The sequence below is a fragment of the Lipotes vexillifer genome, unplaced genomic scaffold, assembly GCF_000442215.2.
Source record: "Lipotes vexillifer unplaced genomic scaffold, Lipotes_vexillifer_v1.1 scaffold126, whole genome shotgun sequence".
NCBI classification, from domain to species: domain Eukaryota; kingdom Metazoa; phylum Chordata; class Mammalia; order Artiodactyla; family Lipotidae; genus Lipotes; species Lipotes vexillifer.
Window position 1 is genome coordinate 1,289,607 of NW_006778324.1, and position 17,507 is coordinate 1,307,113.

Consider the following 17,507-nt stretch of genomic DNA (forward strand, 5'->3'; position numbering starts at 1 on the left):
GAAAACGAGGAGGTGGAGACGCCATAATTAGCCAGATCACGGCGGGGAGGGGAGGGGCCCGCTGGGAATGCTAGGGCAGAGGCAGAACCTCCTGGAGTTCCCAGGATGGAGATCAGCCCTGGTGAAGAAGGGAGGGGTTTGCCAACGCTTCCTGAAAGGAACTGTCAGAAACCGAAAAACAGGAGGGCACAGTGGCCAGGGCACAGCTTGGGCAGAGCCATGAAAGAGCAGGGAGCTGACATTTGTGAAGCTCTCCTAGGAGTCTGGTTTAAGAGACATTCTCATTTATGCCACACACCCCGGGAGGTGGAGGGGAGGAAATGATCACCCAGAAGGCTCAGGAGACATCCCCAAGGTCACATGGCTGGGAAGTTGAAGAGCCTGGATGTGAACTCTGGCATCAAAGACTCTAGACCTTCACTGTCCACTGCGGTGGCCCCGAGCCACGGTGGCTGTTAGACACCTGAATAGCAACTAGTCCAAACTGACGTGTGCTGTAAATGTAAAACACACTGAGTTTCGAAACCCAGTATGAAAAGTAGGCGAACTATCCCATGAGTAGCTTTTATATTGATTACATGTTGAATTGTTGGATATATTGAGTAGAATAAAATACATTATGAATTCACTTCACCTATTCTTTTTACTTTTTTAATGTGGCTACTAGAAAATTTTAAATTATATCCGTGGCTTGCGTTTATATCCCTTTTGGACAGAGCTGGTCTATACCATGAAAACAGAAATGCACAGGGCAGATTTAAAGGAAGAGAGTGGGAACTCCCCCATTTTTTGATGGGGGAGGCAGGGCCAGATGGGGAGGTTCTCAGGGATCAGGTGGGTGCAAATATCAAAGATGACTGAGCAGTGGACTGTCTGCCTCCCCTCCTCTGTCCCAGCTGGACAGCCAGCAACAGGTGGACTGGGGCCAGGGATGACCATTCCCCTGCGGTCCCCCCAATCTCCCAAGATACTTCAAGCCATAGTAGTTGCCATAGAGACAGTAAATCTTCCTGAAAACTGAACTTGGCAGCAAGGGGATGGTGGTAGGAGAATCTACCATAAAGAGAGAGGGAGGGAGTCAGGCTTATCCGGAGAGGAAATCTGTGTATGCTGTGTGTTGGGGGCAGGGTGGTGCATGAGCTCCCACCCTGGAGAGACAGGGAGGGATGCACAGCTCAGGCGGTGTTTGCACAGAGCTTTCCGGGCCTTCCTCCCTACTGCCCCACCCCCCCTTACCAATTCACCAGAAATTTCCTATCTTGTTCTCGCATTCTGACTCTGGGACGCAAGTGGGGGTGGGGGCAGATAAGCACCAGCCCTCCCCGATCCCACCATAGCACCTCAGGCCCCTAGCAGAGTCAGTTTCCCTAAGAATATCAGAGGGGGTGGTCAGGGGCATGAAAAAACAAATTGGAGTGTGTTACAGCACTAGAAGCAGGCCATTCATTGCCCAGCTGAGAGGGTGGGAAACAGGCAGATCGAACACCAGCTTTGTCCCGCACTCTCCGGGCCATCTCGGACAAGGGCCTCGGTTTGCCCATCTACGGACAGAAGTCGATGTTGCACTAACTACAGCCCCCGCCCCCCGTGTTCTCTGACTTCTCCCCACTTTAGGGTGGCACCTAAGCTCCCAGGTCCCAGGCAGCATGGCACATGTGTGTGCCATGGGGCTGGTGCACAGGGGCTGGTGCACTTGGGCAGTGCTGGGTACTCCTGCTCACCAGGCCAAAGTAAGAGCCCCTTGAGCTCGACCCGGAAACTGGTGCCACTGGTACCCACTTCCAACACCCTGCAGGGAGGGTCAGAGAGATAAAGGGTTTTGAAAGTGGGAGTGGGGGAAGGCAGAACCTCTGCTCTCTCATCAGAGTTCCTCCTTCCACTTGACACAAAAGCCCATTCAACAGAGAGGGAGACTTGAGTCCTAGGGAAGGGGACCCAGGTGGCATATGTTTTATGGTTTAAGCCAGAGCTTGCCTCTCTCCATGGGTACAAAGTTAGTTCTCTTTCGAGTCTGTCCAAAATTCCTCCATCTTTTTTTTTTTTTTTTTCTAGTTCCAGATTTTACTAAGCTATGGTTAGGCCAGCATGCCAGGATGTCAGGTATCCAGTCACTGCTCTCCCATGGCAGAGAGCCCCCAAGTGCTAGCCTGGCCAAAGTCTCTTTCTCTCAAGGCTGCACCCTTCCCACCAAGGGGCAGCTCAATTTAGGGAAAACCCCTGTTCACAGGCACCACCACCACCACCACCACCACCACCACCACCACCACCACCACCACCCGCCCCCCCGCCCCAGAACTATGGGAGGGGAGCGAGGAGACTGGGATCCCAGAACGCCCTTCCATCCCCAAAGGGCCTGAGGACCAACCACCTTACAAACGGGGAAACAGACCTAAACATAGGCTAAGACCGGCCCAAGGTCACACACCAAGCACAAGGGGGAAAATCCGGGGCTAGAACTCAGTTGTTCTATCTACCTCTAGCCCCTCCCCAAGGCTGATTCCCGGAGATGCTCACAGAGCATGAGGCAGCCCCAGTGGCCCGCGCCCTACCCCAGGCCCCGAGCGACACAGAACAGGGGGAGGCGTCTTCGGGCCTCTAGCCCGGGCCAGCTGCAAACCGCATCCTGGGTCCCCAGGCGCCGCGGACCCGCCCCGCCCCTCCCTCCGCTCCCCGCAGCCCCAAGCCTTTGTCAGCCACGGGCTCACACGCTCACACACACATCCGCGCCGCCCGCGAGCACACACTTGGTTTCCCCTGGCACACACCCGCGAGGGGCGCGCGCACTCGCCGCACGCACGCAGGGGAGTGGAGACGGCGGAGGAAGGAAGGAACTGACCGGCTACGGACCGACAGACAGCCTGGGCTGGGGGAAGGGGAAGAGAGGCCCGGGAACCTGAGGCTGGGGCGGATGGGGGCGCGGAGGCCAGAGCGCAGAGAGACGCAAAGGAGACGCTCTCGCAGAAGAGGACAACAGATAGGACGTCAAGGGCTGGCGAGGACGCGCGGGCTACTCCAGGGGTGGGGACTCCCCCAACCCCTGGCCCGGGGGTGCGGGGTCCGGTCCCTGGATTGGACCAGTAGATCTCAGGGCATCACTTGCCCAGTTGTGCCTGAACGGAGGGCCCTTAGGGACCCCACGAAAGGCTTGGATATAGGGGGCCTGGGACCGAAGGCTCCCCGAGGTACCTCGAGGCAGAGGGTCCTGGTTCTCGGGCTGGGGGGGGGGGGCACTCGCTCACCTGCTACGGTGTACCTGTCCAGGTAGTTGAGCACGTTGCCCAAGCTGAGGATGGCAGCGGCTGCCCCCCGCCCGCGGCCCAAGCTGGCTGGTTTGGGCTGCTGAGCGCCGAGGCCCTTGGCAGCGGCTGCGCAGCTGGGGGTGCTGGGGGTGCTGGGGGGTGCGGAAGGGGCCCGTCTCACGCTGCCCGACAGCGTCTGCACCTCATCGTCGGCGGTCGCCACTCCAGCGGCGCCCGCTGCCCGCGCCCCGCAGCAACCGCCACCGCCGGCCCCTCGCTGCGCCCCCCGGCGCCGGCGCCGCCGCTCCGCGTCCGCCTCCTCCTCCTCCGCGCCGCCCGCCGCCGCCGAGGCGCATTCCAGGCACATCATGCCGGCCGGGATCGGGGCGGCGGGGGGCGCGGGGGGCGCGGGGCCCAGCTTGGGCCCACTCAGTGCGTGTGTGCGCCGAGGAGCCGCCGCTGCACCATCCCGGCCGGGCCCCGTCGGCTCCTGCGCTCCGACCCCGGCTGCGGCGCTGCCACCGTTTCAGCCCGGTGCGCCGCGGTCGCCGCCGCCGCTGCTCTGACAGCTGCGGCCCGGCCCCGCCCACCAGGCCCGCGCCCAATCAGCCCCGGGCTCGGGCCACAGCCCCGCCCCGCACGTGCTGCCCCCGGGGGGCGGAGGAGGAGGGCCGGGCCGCAGAGCCCCTCCCGCCCGACGGGGGCGCAGTCACTCTGGAGCCGCGCGGCCGCCGAGGCTGACGAGGACCCGGAGGGGGTTTGTGGGGAGCTGCGGAGCTAAGAGTAGCGTCCGGGAAGCAGGACTTCCCAGCACCCACTCAGTGCCCTCCCCGCCCCCTACCGCGGCGGAGACTCTGGGAGAGAGCTGAAGGCTAGAGCTCAGGGCATACGGACATCCTGGAGAGAGGGTCTCAGACGGTTAAGTCAGGGGCTCGGGTAGGAGGGCCCGTGGCCTTTCCAGCAGCTACTCACCCGCCATGATTTAATCAGTTCAGGGAGGGCTGCATAAGAACCAAGAAGCGTGACGGGTGGGGGGTTGGCCCGGGACCCAGGCCTCCACCAGTCACAGAAGGCTATGTCACCCACCTCTCCAGGGAAGCTCAGATCCAGCCCCCTGCCTCCTGCTGGGCCCATTCCTGTGTGCACACGGAGACCCTACCCCTGCCCCTCAGAAAGGCAGCCCCTGGCAGAGAGAGCCAGGGCTCCAACCGGCCCCCTCCTCCACCCCCGAAACAGGGAATTGAAAGGGGGCCTTCTCTCCTGAGGGCACGGCAACGGGCAACCGCAAGCATCACACTTCAGCAGCGCACGACAAAGCCCTCAGTGGGAGACAGGAGGCTGGGTCCTAGCCCAGTTCTGCCCTGGTGTGTGGCATGACCCTAGACAAGACCCCTAACTTTCTCTGGGTCTCAGTTTCTCTCTCTGGGGGTAGATAAGAGGATAGGATTTAAAGGGTCTGGAAGTCCCCCAGGTCCTCCCTTGGGGGAGCGGGGCACCCTGTCTCCTGTGCAGAGTGGTCAGGTAGTTTCTGTATTCAGGGCCACAATCTCCACTCTCACCCATCTCAGAGGGGCTGTGGTTTTGGTAAGCTCCCTCCCCCATTCATTTGTCTGCAGCTTTGAAATGAAAATCCTGTACAGAGTGCTGAGGACATAATGTTAGAAGTAGACAGAGCCTTGGAAACCAGTTATTCACACACAGGTTCCAGGGCCCATAAATGACCCTACCATGGACATGCAGCTAGTTGGCAGCAGGGCTGGTGCTGACCCAGGTTGGTGCAGTAACTTCGGCCTGGGCTGGGAGCTCGGTTCCCACTGCAGGCTGCTCCAGAGCCCACATCCATGGGCAGGTGCATCTCGTGAAGGTGTCGGCCACAGTGAGTCATGGCATAGCCAACGGGTGACACAGCACAAGGCACCCCTCCCCACTCCCGCCCCACCGTCTCTTGTGAGCAGAGTTAATCCCCAAGCTGGTGTTTCTTGGCGCCTTCGAGGTGTATTTTAAATTCTGCAAAGTGACTAAAAATATGCTTCATCGTGTTGGGTATGAATGACTGTGACGGGACGGTTAGGAAAACAGATTTCATTCTGAAAGTTGCCTTGATGCCTCTTTCCAGCTTGCTGAGCACAGGACTGCAAAGCTGGGTGAGGGAAGTTCCACGGGGTGGCCCAGGATGGCAGGTGATTAAACAGGGAAGGACAGACCTAGGAGCTCCATGGGGTTGGGACTGAGCCCTGGCACTGACTTTCATAACTGTGTGATAGTCCCAGCTGAAGGACAGTGCCGAGCGGGGGGATGTGGCCAGCTAGGGGCCTGTCCAGCAGTGAAGACGGCAGAACCATGGCTCTAAGCCCAACACCATGGTCCCCTTCCCACTCCCCAAAATTCCTCATCCTTTCAGCCACAGCTCTGCCCAGGGAGCAGTTTTAGGCCTTAGCCAGAAAGGGGAGCATTCCCTTTCCATGGCACTGCCTTTCCGCCACTGAGTAGGCTCTGGAGCAGGGGGAAATTGGCAGAGTTTTGAGCCTTTCAAATTTGGGGGACGCCCGCCGCCGCCGAGGCGCATTCCAGGCACATCATGCCGGCCGGGATCGGGGCGGCGGGGGGCGCGGGGGGCGCGGGGCCCAGCTTGGGCCCACTCAGTGCGTGTGTGCGCCGAGGAGCCGCCGCTGCACCATCCCGGCCGGGCCCCGTCGGCTCCTGCGCTCCGACCCCGGCTGCGGCGCTGCCACCGTTTCAGCCCGGTGCGCCGCGGTCGCCGCCGCCGCTGCTCTGACAGCTGCGGCCCGGCCCCGCCCACCAGGCCCGCGCCCAATCAGCCCCGGGCTCGGGCCACAGCCCCGCCCCGCACGTGCTGCCCCCGGGGGGCGGAGGAGGAGGGCCGGGCCGCAGAGCCCCTCCCGCCCGACGGGGGCGCAGTCACTCTGGAGCCGCGCGGCCGCCGAGGCTGACGAGGACCCGGAGGGGGTTTGTGGGGAGCTGCGGAGCTAAGAGTAGCGTCCGGGAAGCAGGACTTCCCAGCACCCACTCAGTGCCCTCCCCGCCCCCTACCGCGGCGGAGACTCTGGGAGAGAGCTGAAGGCTAGAGCTCAGGGCATACGGACATCCTGGAGAGAGGGTCTCAGACGGTTAAGTCAGGGGCTCGGGTAGGAGGGCCCGTGGCCTTTCCAGCAGCTACTCACCCGCCATGATTTAATCAGTTCAGGGAGGGCTGCATAAGAACCAAGAAGCGTGACGGGTGGGGGGTTGGCCCGGGACCCAGGCCTCCACCAGTCACAGAAGGCTATGTCACCCACCTCTCCAGGGAAGCTCAGATCCAGCCCCCTGCCTCCTGCTGGGCCCATTCCTGTGTGCACACGGAGACCCTACCCCTGCCCCTCAGAAAGGCAGCCCCTGGCAGAGAGAGCCAGGGCTCCAACCGGCCCCCTCCTCCACCCCCGAAACAGGGAATTGAAAGGGGGCCTTCTCTCCTGAGGGCACGGCAACGGGCAACCGCAAGCATCACACTTCAGCAGCGCACGACAAAGCCCTCAGTGGGAGACAGGAGGCTGGGTCCTAGCCCAGTTCTGCCCTGGTGTGTGGCATGACCCTAGACAAGACCCCTAACTTTCTCTGGGTCTCAGTTTCTCTCTCTGGGGGTAGATAAGAGGATAGGATTTAAAGGGTCTGGAAGTCCCCCAGGTCCTCCCTTGGGGGAGCGGGGCACCCTGTCTCCTGTGCAGAGTGGTCAGGTAGTTTCTGTATTCAGGGCCACAATCTCCACTCTCACCCATCTCAGAGGGGCTGTGGTTTTGGTAAGCTCCCTCCCCCATTCATTTGTCTGCAGCTTTGAAATGAAAATCCTGTACAGAGTGCTGAGGACATAATGTTAGAAGTAGACAGAGCCTTGGAAACCAGTTATTCACACACAGGTTCCAGGGCCCATAAATGACCCTACCATGGACATGCAGCTAGTTGGCAGCAGGGCTGGTGCTGACCCAGGTTGGTGCAGTAACTTCGGCCTGGGCTGGGAGCTCGGTTCCCACTGCAGGCTGCTCCAGAGCCCACATCCATGGGCAGGTGCATCTCGTGAAGGTGTCGGCCACAGTGAGTCATGGCATAGCCAACGGGTGACACAGCACAAGGCACCCCTCCCCACTCCCGCCCCACCGTCTCTTGTGAGCAGAGTTAATCCCCAAGCTGGTGTTTCTTGGCGCCTTCGAGGTGTATTTTAAATTCTGCAAAGTGACTAAAAATATGCTTCATCGTGTTGGGTATGAATGACTGTGACGGGACGGTTAGGAAAACAGATTTCATTCTGAAAGTTGCCTTGATGCCTCTTTCCAGCTTGCTGAGCACAGGACTGCAAAGCTGGGTGAGGGAAGTTCCACGGGGTGGCCCAGGATGGCAGGTGATTAAACAGGGAAGGACAGACCTAGGAGCTCCATGGGGTTGGGACTGAGCCCTGGCACTGACTTTCATAACTGTGTGATAGTGCCAGCTAAAGGACAGTGCCCAGCGGGGGGATGTGGCCAGCTAGGGGCCTGTCCAGCAGTGAAGACGGCAGAACCATGGCTCTAAGCCCAACACCATGGTCCCCTTCCCACTCCCCAAAATTCCTCATCCTTTCAGCCACAGCTCTGCCCAGGGAGCAGTTTTAGGCCTTAGCCAGAAAGGGGAGCATTCCCTTTCCATGGCACTGCCTTTCCGCCACTGAGTAGGCTCTGGAGCAGGGGGAAATTGGCAGAGTTTTGAGCCTTTCAAATTTGGGGGACCTCTAAGCTGCCACCAAGCAAGCCAGCCATTCCCAGTCTGTGGGTTTTTCTGGGATTTTAACTCAAAGGCACTCTCTAGAGTGGGTCCTTAGGTGGGATAAGGGGCCACCAAAGGCACGGTGATGGGGGGACAATAAGCCATTTTGGGCTGTATGGCCCTGGGCAGGTCACTGTGGCCTCCTGAGAGCCTCTGGGACCATCAGCTAGAGAACTTGTAGGGTTCTTGTCTTCATCTCACAGATAAACAGACCCAGGGAAGAGAAGTAATCCACCTAAGGTCACTAGTAAATGATGAGGCTTGCACTAAACCCAGGTGTGTCTACCCCCTAATCCAGTGTTTCCTCTACTGCCCCATAGCGATACTCTTAGCTTCTCCAGGACAGAGCTTTCTCATCAACGTGATGGGAGGCTGAACTCAATGATGGCTAAAAGGCCTTCTGATATTCATTCATTAGGTCTAGTCCATAATTTCAAAACAAATGGGGCACATTTCATTAGTGGCCAGTGTCCCAAGGGCAAGTGTATTTGGGAAATGGTGGGATAAACACAGAGAATTAGGTTTCCTAACTGAGGAACTTCTCAGAGTCTGTAATCTGAAAGTGTACACTGGGAGTCTCCCATGGGGAAGGATAGGCTGCCATGTCCCCATGTGTACTAGACCACAGAACATCTCGTAAGATGACTACAGCTTTGCAGAACACACTCTGAGAAATACTGGCTCCCCCACGGCTGCCACCTGGGAGCTCAGTCCACCTCCCCTCTGCCCATCTCCCTACACAGGAGTGTCTCCAGGGCTCGGCCTCAGTCTCCTCCCTGCTCACATGGCACACTCTCCCTTGGCAGCCTCTCACCCATGCTTGGGCTTTCAACAATTATCCGCCTCCCTAGGACACCCCAACCTCCATCTCTAGATGTGGCCTCACCTCCGAGCACTAGGTCCATATGCGGTTTCTGCACACTCCCCCCCTAGATATCCCCCAGCACCTTAAACTCAGCACATCGAAGATTGAACTCACCGTCCTTCCCCTAAACCTGCTCCCACCCAGTATCATTTATCTCTTGACAAATAGCAGCAGCATCCACATTGTCACTGAGCTGGAAACCTGGGAGCCATTTGGGACTCATTCCTCTCCCTCAACTCCCACCTCTAGGGCCTGTCCATTTTTTCTCTTCAATATCTCCCAGTGTCCCAATTGCTCATGGACTTAGCTCAAACCTCTCCATGTCTCACTTGGACCCTTTTAAAGATGAACACCACCTGTTCCGACATTCCCCTCCAGTCTTTTTCTTTTCTTTTTTTTTCAGCCACATGTGAAATCTTAGTTCCCTGACCAGGGATCGAACCCACAGCCCCTGCAGTGGAAGCGCAGAGTCTTAACCACTGGACTGCCAGGGAAGTCCCCCCTCCAGTCTTTTCTTCATATTTTTTGCCAGTAATTTTCTAAATCACACATACAACCCTACCACTACCTAGCACAAAACTTTTCCATGGTTCCCCACTGCCTACAGGATTAAAAATATCTAAGTTCCTATCTACGAAACAGAAACAGACTCACAGACAGAGAACAGACTTGTGGTTGCCAAGTGGGGGGCGGTGAGGGAGGGATGGATTGGGAGTTTGGGATTAGCAGATGCAAACTATTATATATAGAATGGATAAACAACAAGGTCCTACTGTATAGCACAGGGAACTATATATTCAATATCCTGTAATAAACCATAATGGAAAAGAAAATGAAAAAGAATATATATATGTATAACTGAAACACTTTGCCGTACAGCAGAGATTAACATGACATTGGAAATCAACTATAGTTCAATAAAATAAATTTTTTTTTTTTTTTTTTGGCGGTACGCAGGTCTCTCACTGTTGTGGCCTCTCCCGCTGCACAGCACAGGCTTCGGACGCGCAGGCTCAGAGGCCATGGCTCACAGGCCCAGCCGCTCCGCGGCATATGGGATCCTCCCGAACCGGGGCACGAACCCGTGTCCCCTGCATAGGCAGGCGAACTCTCAACCACTGCGCCACCAGGGAAGCCCCCAATAAAATAAATTTTTAAAAAATATCTAAGTTCCTTAACATGATCTGCGATAACCCTTCATGACCCATGCCAATCTCCAACCTCAGATCCTACTGCCCATCTCTCAAAATTACACTCGTCTACACTGAAAATTGATCTCCGTGAACTCGCTCATAGTTATGATACTTCCTGGAGCCCAGACGAGTGGCAGGAATTGGGGGCAGTTGTCTCTAGTCCCCGCTCTCCCCTCAACACAAAAGCCCTTGTCCTACTAACACACTGATGGTTCAGGACCACGGAGAGCGCCACCTGGGCAGCCCCCTCCCCCGGCTTTTTAGTCCTGCTCTGCCTATGCTGTCTACCTAGGTCACTCCTCCCATTAGTCCTTCAGAAATCCAGCACAGCCATGACTTCCTCCAGGAAGCCCTCCCTGACCTGCTTGTTTAAATTGTCATTTCCTCCCCTAGGTTACTTGAGTAACCTGTGTATCCCTCCTCCATCACACCAAACTCATTGTGCTGATTATGTTTGTACATGAGTCCACCACTCCCCTCCCACCAGCCCAACAACAGATCATGAGCCTTAATGGCCCAAACGCTGTCTGATTCACTTCCGCTGTCCAGGACAGAGGAGGTGCTCAGAGAATGTTTGTGACTGAATGAGTAAATGACATTTAGCAGGTGCTCAGTAAGTGTGTGCTGATTTGCACCATGTATCTGTTGCTCTGCGTGACTCAGAACCAGCCAGATTCCTCTCCGGGCCCTTCTGGTAAAGGCATTTTCTCCCTGATTGACTCCACCCTCCATTAGCTTCCCTGTGCCATTTCCCTCCTCTCACTGTTGTGGCCTCTCCCGCTGCACAGCACAGGCTTCGGACGCGCAGGCTCAGAGGCCATGGCTCACAGGCCCAGCCGCTCCGCGGCATATGGGATCCTCCCGAACCGGGGCACGAACCCGTGTCCCCTGCATAGGCAGGCGAACTCTCAACCACTGCGCCACCAGGGAAGCCCCCAATAAAATAAATTTTTAAAAAATATCTAAGTTCCTTAACATGATCTGCGATAACCCTTCATGACCCATGCCAATCTCCAACCTCAGATCCTACTGCCCATCTCTCAAAATTACACTCGTCTACACTGAAAATTGATCTCCGTGAACTCGCTCATAGTTATGATACTTCCTGGAGCCCAGACGAGTGGCAGGAATTGGGGGCAGTTGTCTCTAGTCCCCGCTCTCCCCTCAACACAAAAGCCCTTGTCCTACTAACACACTGATGGTTCAGGACCACGGAGAGCGCCACCTGGGCAGCCCCCTCCCCCGGCTTTTTAGTCCTGCTCTGCCTATGCTGTCTACCTAGGTCACTCCTCCCATTAGTCCTTCAGAAATCCAGCACAGCCATGACTTCCTCCAGGAAGCCCTCCCTGACCTGCTTGTTTAAATTGTCATTTCCTCCCCTAGGTTACTTGAGTAACCTGTGTATCCCTCCTCCATCACACCAAACTCATTGTGCTGATTATGTTTGTACATGAGTCCACCACTCCCCTCCCACCAGCCCAACAACAGATCATGAGCCTTAATGGCCCAAACGCTGTCTGATTCACTTCCGCTGTCCAGGACAGAGGAGGTGCTCAGAGAATGTTTGTGACTGAATGAGTAAATGACATTTAGCAGGTGCTCAGTAAGTGTGTGCTGATTTGCACCATGTATCTGTTGCTCTGCGTGACTCAGAACCAGCCAGATTCCTCTCCGGGCCCTTCTGGTAAAGGCATTTTCTCCCTGATTGACTCCACCCTCCATTAGCTTCCCTGTGCCATTTCCCTCCCACCCTTTGAATACGTTCTCCACAGGTCACCACCCACGGGTAGGGAGAGGACACCTCCTCTCTGCTCCTGCTGTTGCCAAGCTGGGGGCTTCTTGGAGCCCCTCCATCCCCCAGCCTGGGCCTGCCTCACGAGTTTTGCTCAGAACGCTTCGTCTCTGCCTCTCTCTCCTGCTCAGAACAGATGCCTCTGAGTCCCCACTAACACAGAAGTTCCTGTTCTGTCTTTTGAACATTCTTAAGAACATTCTTAAGAATTCACTTTCTGAATTACAGACGCTCCGATCTCCTTTGATCATGGACTCAGACTATGAGAAGTGAAGAATCCCTTGAAGGACACTGAGTCCAGCCTCTTCCCTGTCCCGTGAGAGGCTGCATCTGAGAGAAGGCCAGTGGCCTGCCCAGGATCACTGTAATGGACACAGTCGTTGGTTTTTGTGGGTTTGTTGTTTCTGGTCTTTTTTTCTTTCACTGATGTTTTATTTTGATGCTCAGTGTCCATTTCTCTTGCTAAGTGACCCTGGTTTCCTGGTCTTAATGGAGCTATAAATCAAGGCATGGGCATAGGATCCAACTGGACTCTCTCATCCAGGGCTTTAAATCTTGATGTCACAGGACACCAATCTAAGCCTTTAATTCACATTCCAGTGCAGATGGCCTCAAAGGTGTATTGGATCAGCATTTTGTTTTTTGGGTTTTTTTAGCAGAACAGCCCTTTTCTCGAACTTTTACATGGAACCCAAATATGTAAACAAAAAAATATATTGCTGGGCCAGTCTAGGAAAACGAATAGGGAGAAAATGTCCCAATAAGATGGTCCCGGAACCCTGGCTCCTGAATCTCCAATCTTCCCATAGATTCTGTGAGCTCCTGAGGTCTTCAACAAATCCCTTCCTTGCTTAAGATATCAGTCAGTTTCTGTTGCACACCACCCTACAACCTTAACTGATGTGGTCCCACAGAAAGTGCACGTGCAGTCCCATACCTCCCTGTGTCAGATAAGGCTTGGCTCCAACAACCTCTGGTTGCCTCCTGCAGCTGCATTAAACCAGAAAGCTCACAGGCCCACCCAGCCATGGAGGAAAGATAGGCTCTTCAGGGAATGAAACAGACTGATGTCTGGTGTTGCAGGGGGACAAGCCAGGACTGGGGTGACCATCTCGACGCACGTGTTTAACCCTCCAAACCTGAGGTCAGGGTGGAAGAAGAGTTTTCTCATCTGGACCCTGTAAACACCTCCTCACATGCTCACACACCAACACAGAAATGAGCACGCACAGGCGCACGTGCACTGACCAAGCACACCTGCATACCTGGATGACACCTGGGAGCTGGAATGCAGCGTGTGTCCAGGAAGAGCAATTAACACATGATGTGAGCAGATCAGGTCTGAGGGCCTCGTCCTGCTCAGCAGCGTGTTCCCCCATGAACATTCCCAACAAGTGAGTCCAGAGTATCAGGGACTGATCACCCAGCAAGTGCCCTGTTGGCCAGAAAGGTGTGTTCTATTGACCACTCCTCCTGCCTAGCCTGAGTGGCTGGGCTCTCAGAGACCTATACTTGTGACCTCAGCACAGTGAGGTCTGAGTGACCAGCCCCAGAGAGGCAAGGGGTGGGAGCTGAGTACAGCTGGGGTTGGGTTGCTTGCAGAACAGATACTGGTCTCTTCCTCCCAGAGTCTGCCAGCCTGCCCTGCTCCTGCCCCGCCTCAAAACACTTTGGATGATAACATCGTATAAACTCCTGGTGGGGCATTTTGTCTAGCTCAGTCCCAGAAAGCACCACCCTGCCCTGCCTGGCAACCCAAACCCCAGAAAGCACTTGAGTCAGAAAGAACTACCCTGATTATAGGATTCAAGCTCCAGCTCCTCAGCTGGCATCTGAGCCCTCTGGTCCCAGCCAGCCTCTCCTGCTCCCTCTCTCTCCCCCAAAACACACATACCCCCTCCTTTCTGACCACACCACACCTCTCCGTGATTCATCACATATCTTCTGCCTCATCCCCTGCACCTCTGCCTGTTCTATCCACCAGGGATTCCCTTCCCCACGCCTTCTCTGGCTATTTACCAGCTCCTAGGCTGACTCCTCAAAGCTTCTGAGGGATGTAACCCCTTCTTCTGCCCATAGGTGTGCCTCACTTGGCCCAGCCAAGTGTTTCCCTGTTCCTTCTGGGGCTGTGAGGTCCAAGGGCAGGGTTGGAGTCACTGCCCAACACCACGATGGGCACCCACTGGTACCAACGCACGTTTCTGGAACTGGCATAAATGAGGTTTCTGATCTCTCTCCCCAGCCTGAGGACTCTGAGGTGGGAGAGGTGGGGGTAGCTGATGACTCTTGGGAAGCGCTTGCCCATCTCCTGGGAGCTGAATCTCACAGGGGTCCTCCCCAGGATTGCAGGGAGGAAGATCCTGGAGCTGGGCTTCTGTGGACCTAGACCCAGCCCGTGAGAAATCACATGAGGTCTAGGTTAGAAAAATCACATTCAACACACCTCTTAAATATAGCTGGGGAGTCTGCAGCTCAGAGAAGACAGCAAGTGGCCCGGGTCGCACAGCCAGTGAATCCCGCACAGACTGACTGCCTCCTTCTCAGAGGAAACTAAGTATGATACTGTGATTTCTAATAAGAAATATATATTTGGTCTTCATCCTGTTTCTGGCACACAGCTCCTAAAACCCTTGGAGTTTCCTAGGTGATGAGAGCCCTAAAAGTGTCTTTCCTTTGTTAAGGAGGTGACTTTTGGAACTCACCTAAGGATGAGGCTGCTTGCCAGAGAACCAGCCTTGTGATTAGAAGGTTGGAACTTTCAGCTCCACCACCCCCGCCAACTACCTCCCGGGAGGGGAGAGAGGCTGGAGATTGAGATCAACCAGTGACGGTTTAATCAATCATGCCTAAGTAATGAAGCCTCCGTAAAATCTAAGAGGACTGGGTCCGGAGAGCTTCCGGGTTGGTGAACACATGGACATCTGGGCAGAGTGGTGCCTGGAGACAGCGTGGAAGCTCCACGCCCTTTCCCCATACCCTGTCCTATGCATCTCTTCCATCTGGCTATTTCTGAGCTATAGTTCATAATAAACTGGCAATATAGTGAGTAAATGGGTTTCCTAAGTTCTCTAGCACATTAATGGAACCCAAGGAAGGGGTTGTGAGAACCTTGGATTTACAACTGGTCACAGCCTGGACTTGTGATTGGCATCTGAAGCGTGGCACAGGGGTGGCAGGGACAGTCTTTTTGCACTGCACCCTTACCCTGCGGAATCTGATGCTATCTCTGGGTAGACAGTCTCAGAGTTGAGTTGAATTGTGGGACCCCCAGTGGGAGTCAGAGGAGCGCTTGGTGGTGTGGGAACGGCGCCCCTCCCCCGCACCCACACTGTAACTGGGTGCAGAACCCTTACCATGCATCCTCAGGAATCCTTTCTCTCCTAACTTCAGGGCCGGCCGTTTCAGGAGCGCCAAGCATCAGATCGTGGGTGGAAGGGGAGGTCACCCTGGTGACAGCTGCTCCTGAGGGGCCGCTGAGACTTGGGGGTGAGCGTGGCAGGTGCAGGCTGAGCGGGAGTGTCCAGCTCCTGGAGCCTGTCCCATCCAACATAAGGGGCAGGGAGGACACCACAGCGGGGCAGGGGGGCAGCAAGCAAGGGTCAGGAGGTGAGTGTGAGTCTGGGTCACTGCTCTGCCCACAGCTGCTGGGAGGCAGGCCCAGCCTGGCACACCGCAAGTGGCGATCAGCAAGTGAAGAGTGATTGCCTGGTTGGGCACCAGGGCAGGGAAGACCTGCTTATGCTCATGGCGGAAAGAACATGCCTCCCCACTGCTGCCCGCCTGGAAGCTGTTGATCTCCTGCGGGGCCCACTGTGCCCAGCTGCTCCAAACCCAGGGGCAAATATGAGTCCCAGCGAGCCGGCCCTCCCCGTGGGGGAGGAGGCCAGGATGCAGAGCAGGGCCCTCATGCACAGCCATGCCAGCCCCCCAGCGTGGGTCTGTGCAGGCCTGGGCACTCCTCTGAGTGCCTCCTTGGTTCCTGCAGCCACACTCCCACACCAGCACCGGAGTAGAAACCTCTCTTCAAGACTACTGATTCAGCCCCCACTTTAGTTCAGAGGGTGAATGCACGCAGAGGGCTGCCCTGTGCCCTCCTGACCCTGCAGACTGGGGAACCTGGGTCAGAGCAGGCAGTCCAGGGTGGGGACGCCCAGAGGCCCAGGCTGAGCAGTCCTGCATCCTTGGCCCAGACTGCCCACCTCCTCGTCTCCCAGCAGAGACACCTTGAGGCTATAAATAACATAGGTCTAAAGGCTTATATCAACGGGCTTTGTACTGGCCACACTTTAATCGGGCCCGCTGGCAACCAGGCTGAGGGCCCCGGGCTGGCGTGGCCTCGTGCTGGGTGCAGGCACAGGCTCAGGCCTCCCACCGAGGGTGCTGACAGCTCAATTCCCAGCCCAGCCACAGGTGCTGCCAGCTCTCTAGCTGGGAGCTAAGAAGTGGCAGGTGCAGCTTGGCCAGGGTCCTGGAGCCGCAGTCAAAGGTGGGCAGAGGCACTGATACAGTGGAGGCCGCCCAGAAGGGTGCGAGCAGGGTGGGTGGGACCTCCTAGCTGCAGGGCAGGGGCCTCAGGGGTCCTCTGGGGAGGCACCTTTGCTAGGAAGCAGGCATTCGCTCTCCATGGCCTCGCTGTGCACGTCCTTGCTGTCGGGGATCCCTGTGGGAAGAAATCGCTCAGCCAGCCCCAAAGGAGGCAAAGGCGTTTGGGGACGAGGCCTGGGCACAGTCTGTCATGAAATCCTCTAGCTTCCGTTTTCAAAATAAATTCCAGATCCGACCCGTTCTCCCCACCTTCAATGCCACCACCATGGTCCCAGCCCCGCTGCTCTCCCCTGACGGCTGCAGGGCCTCCTGTGGCCTCTCCGCTTCAACACTAACCCCCTACCGTCTGTTCTCAACACAGCAGCGCCAGAGTGGTGCTTTTAGGATGTAAATCAGACACCTTGGGGCTTGTGCACTGGAAACCAGAAAGCAGCTCCCATCTCACTCTGTGTAAGGCCTCAGTCCCTGCAAAGGCCCCCAAAGCCCCCACGCTCTGGTCCCATTACTGTCACCCTCATTCCAACCACTGGCCCCCTTGCGCCTGGCTACAGCCACACTGGCCTCCTTGCCAGTCCTCAAACACATCAGGTCCATTCCTACCTCGGGGCCTTTGCACTAGCTTTTCCCCCTGCCAGGAGCACCCTCCCCCAGATAGCTGCATGACTCAGTCCCCGCGCAGTGTGGACCTCTCTGACCACCCTTTCAAAAACTGCAACCTGCCCCCACCTGTTCCTTTCTCCCCACTTTCCTGCTTTATGTCTCTCTGTAGCACTTATCACCTTGAACATACTCTATCTTTTACTTCTGTTTGTTTCTTGTTTGTTTCGCTTCATGGGGGCTCTGACTGGGTGTTCACTCCCCAGCATCTGCAACCTTGCCTGGCACATAGCAGGGACGTAATAACTATGGGTGAATGAATGAACAAATAAATAAACTAGCCAGGGGCTCAGCAGGTAGGTGGTGATCCTTGCTCCTATAGGGTCAGCCCTGAGCCTGGTATGGGTGCAAGGCGGCAGGGGTACCTGTGCCTGGCTGCCGGGCCTGGGCCTGGTCTCTCTCCAGGTGCAGTGCAGTCAGCAGGA

General features: G+C 56.3%; 2 protein-coding genes across 2 annotated transcripts in view; both read right to left on the reverse strand.

Moving 5' to 3' along the window:
- The window catches only part of SPNS2 (SPNS lysolipid transporter 2, sphingosine-1-phosphate), a 33,919-nt gene extending 30,096 nt beyond the window's left edge, over positions 1 to 3,823 (reverse strand). Inside the window, exon 1 of the mRNA XM_007451605.1 lies at positions 3,240 to 3,823. Coding sequence (XP_007451667.1) covers positions 3,240 to 3,609 — 370 coding nt within the window. The 5' untranslated portion in view covers positions 3,610 to 3,823. The remainder of the gene's footprint in view (positions 1 to 3,239) is intronic.
- Positions 3,824 to 16,451: 12,628 nt separating this feature from the next.
- SPNS3 (SPNS lysolipid transporter 3, sphingosine-1-phosphate (putative)) overlaps positions 16,452 to 17,507 on the reverse strand; it is a 45,325-nt gene continuing 44,269 nt past the window's right edge. The window contains exons 12-13 of the mRNA XM_007451608.1: positions 17,448 to 17,507; positions 16,452 to 16,540 (exon numbers count right to left, since the gene is read on the reverse strand). The exon at positions 17,448 to 17,507 is cut by the window's right edge and continues 8 nt beyond it. Of these exons, the coding sequence (XP_007451670.1) occupies positions 16,452 to 16,540; positions 17,448 to 17,507 (149 nt within the window). The remainder of the gene's footprint in view (positions 16,541 to 17,447) is intronic.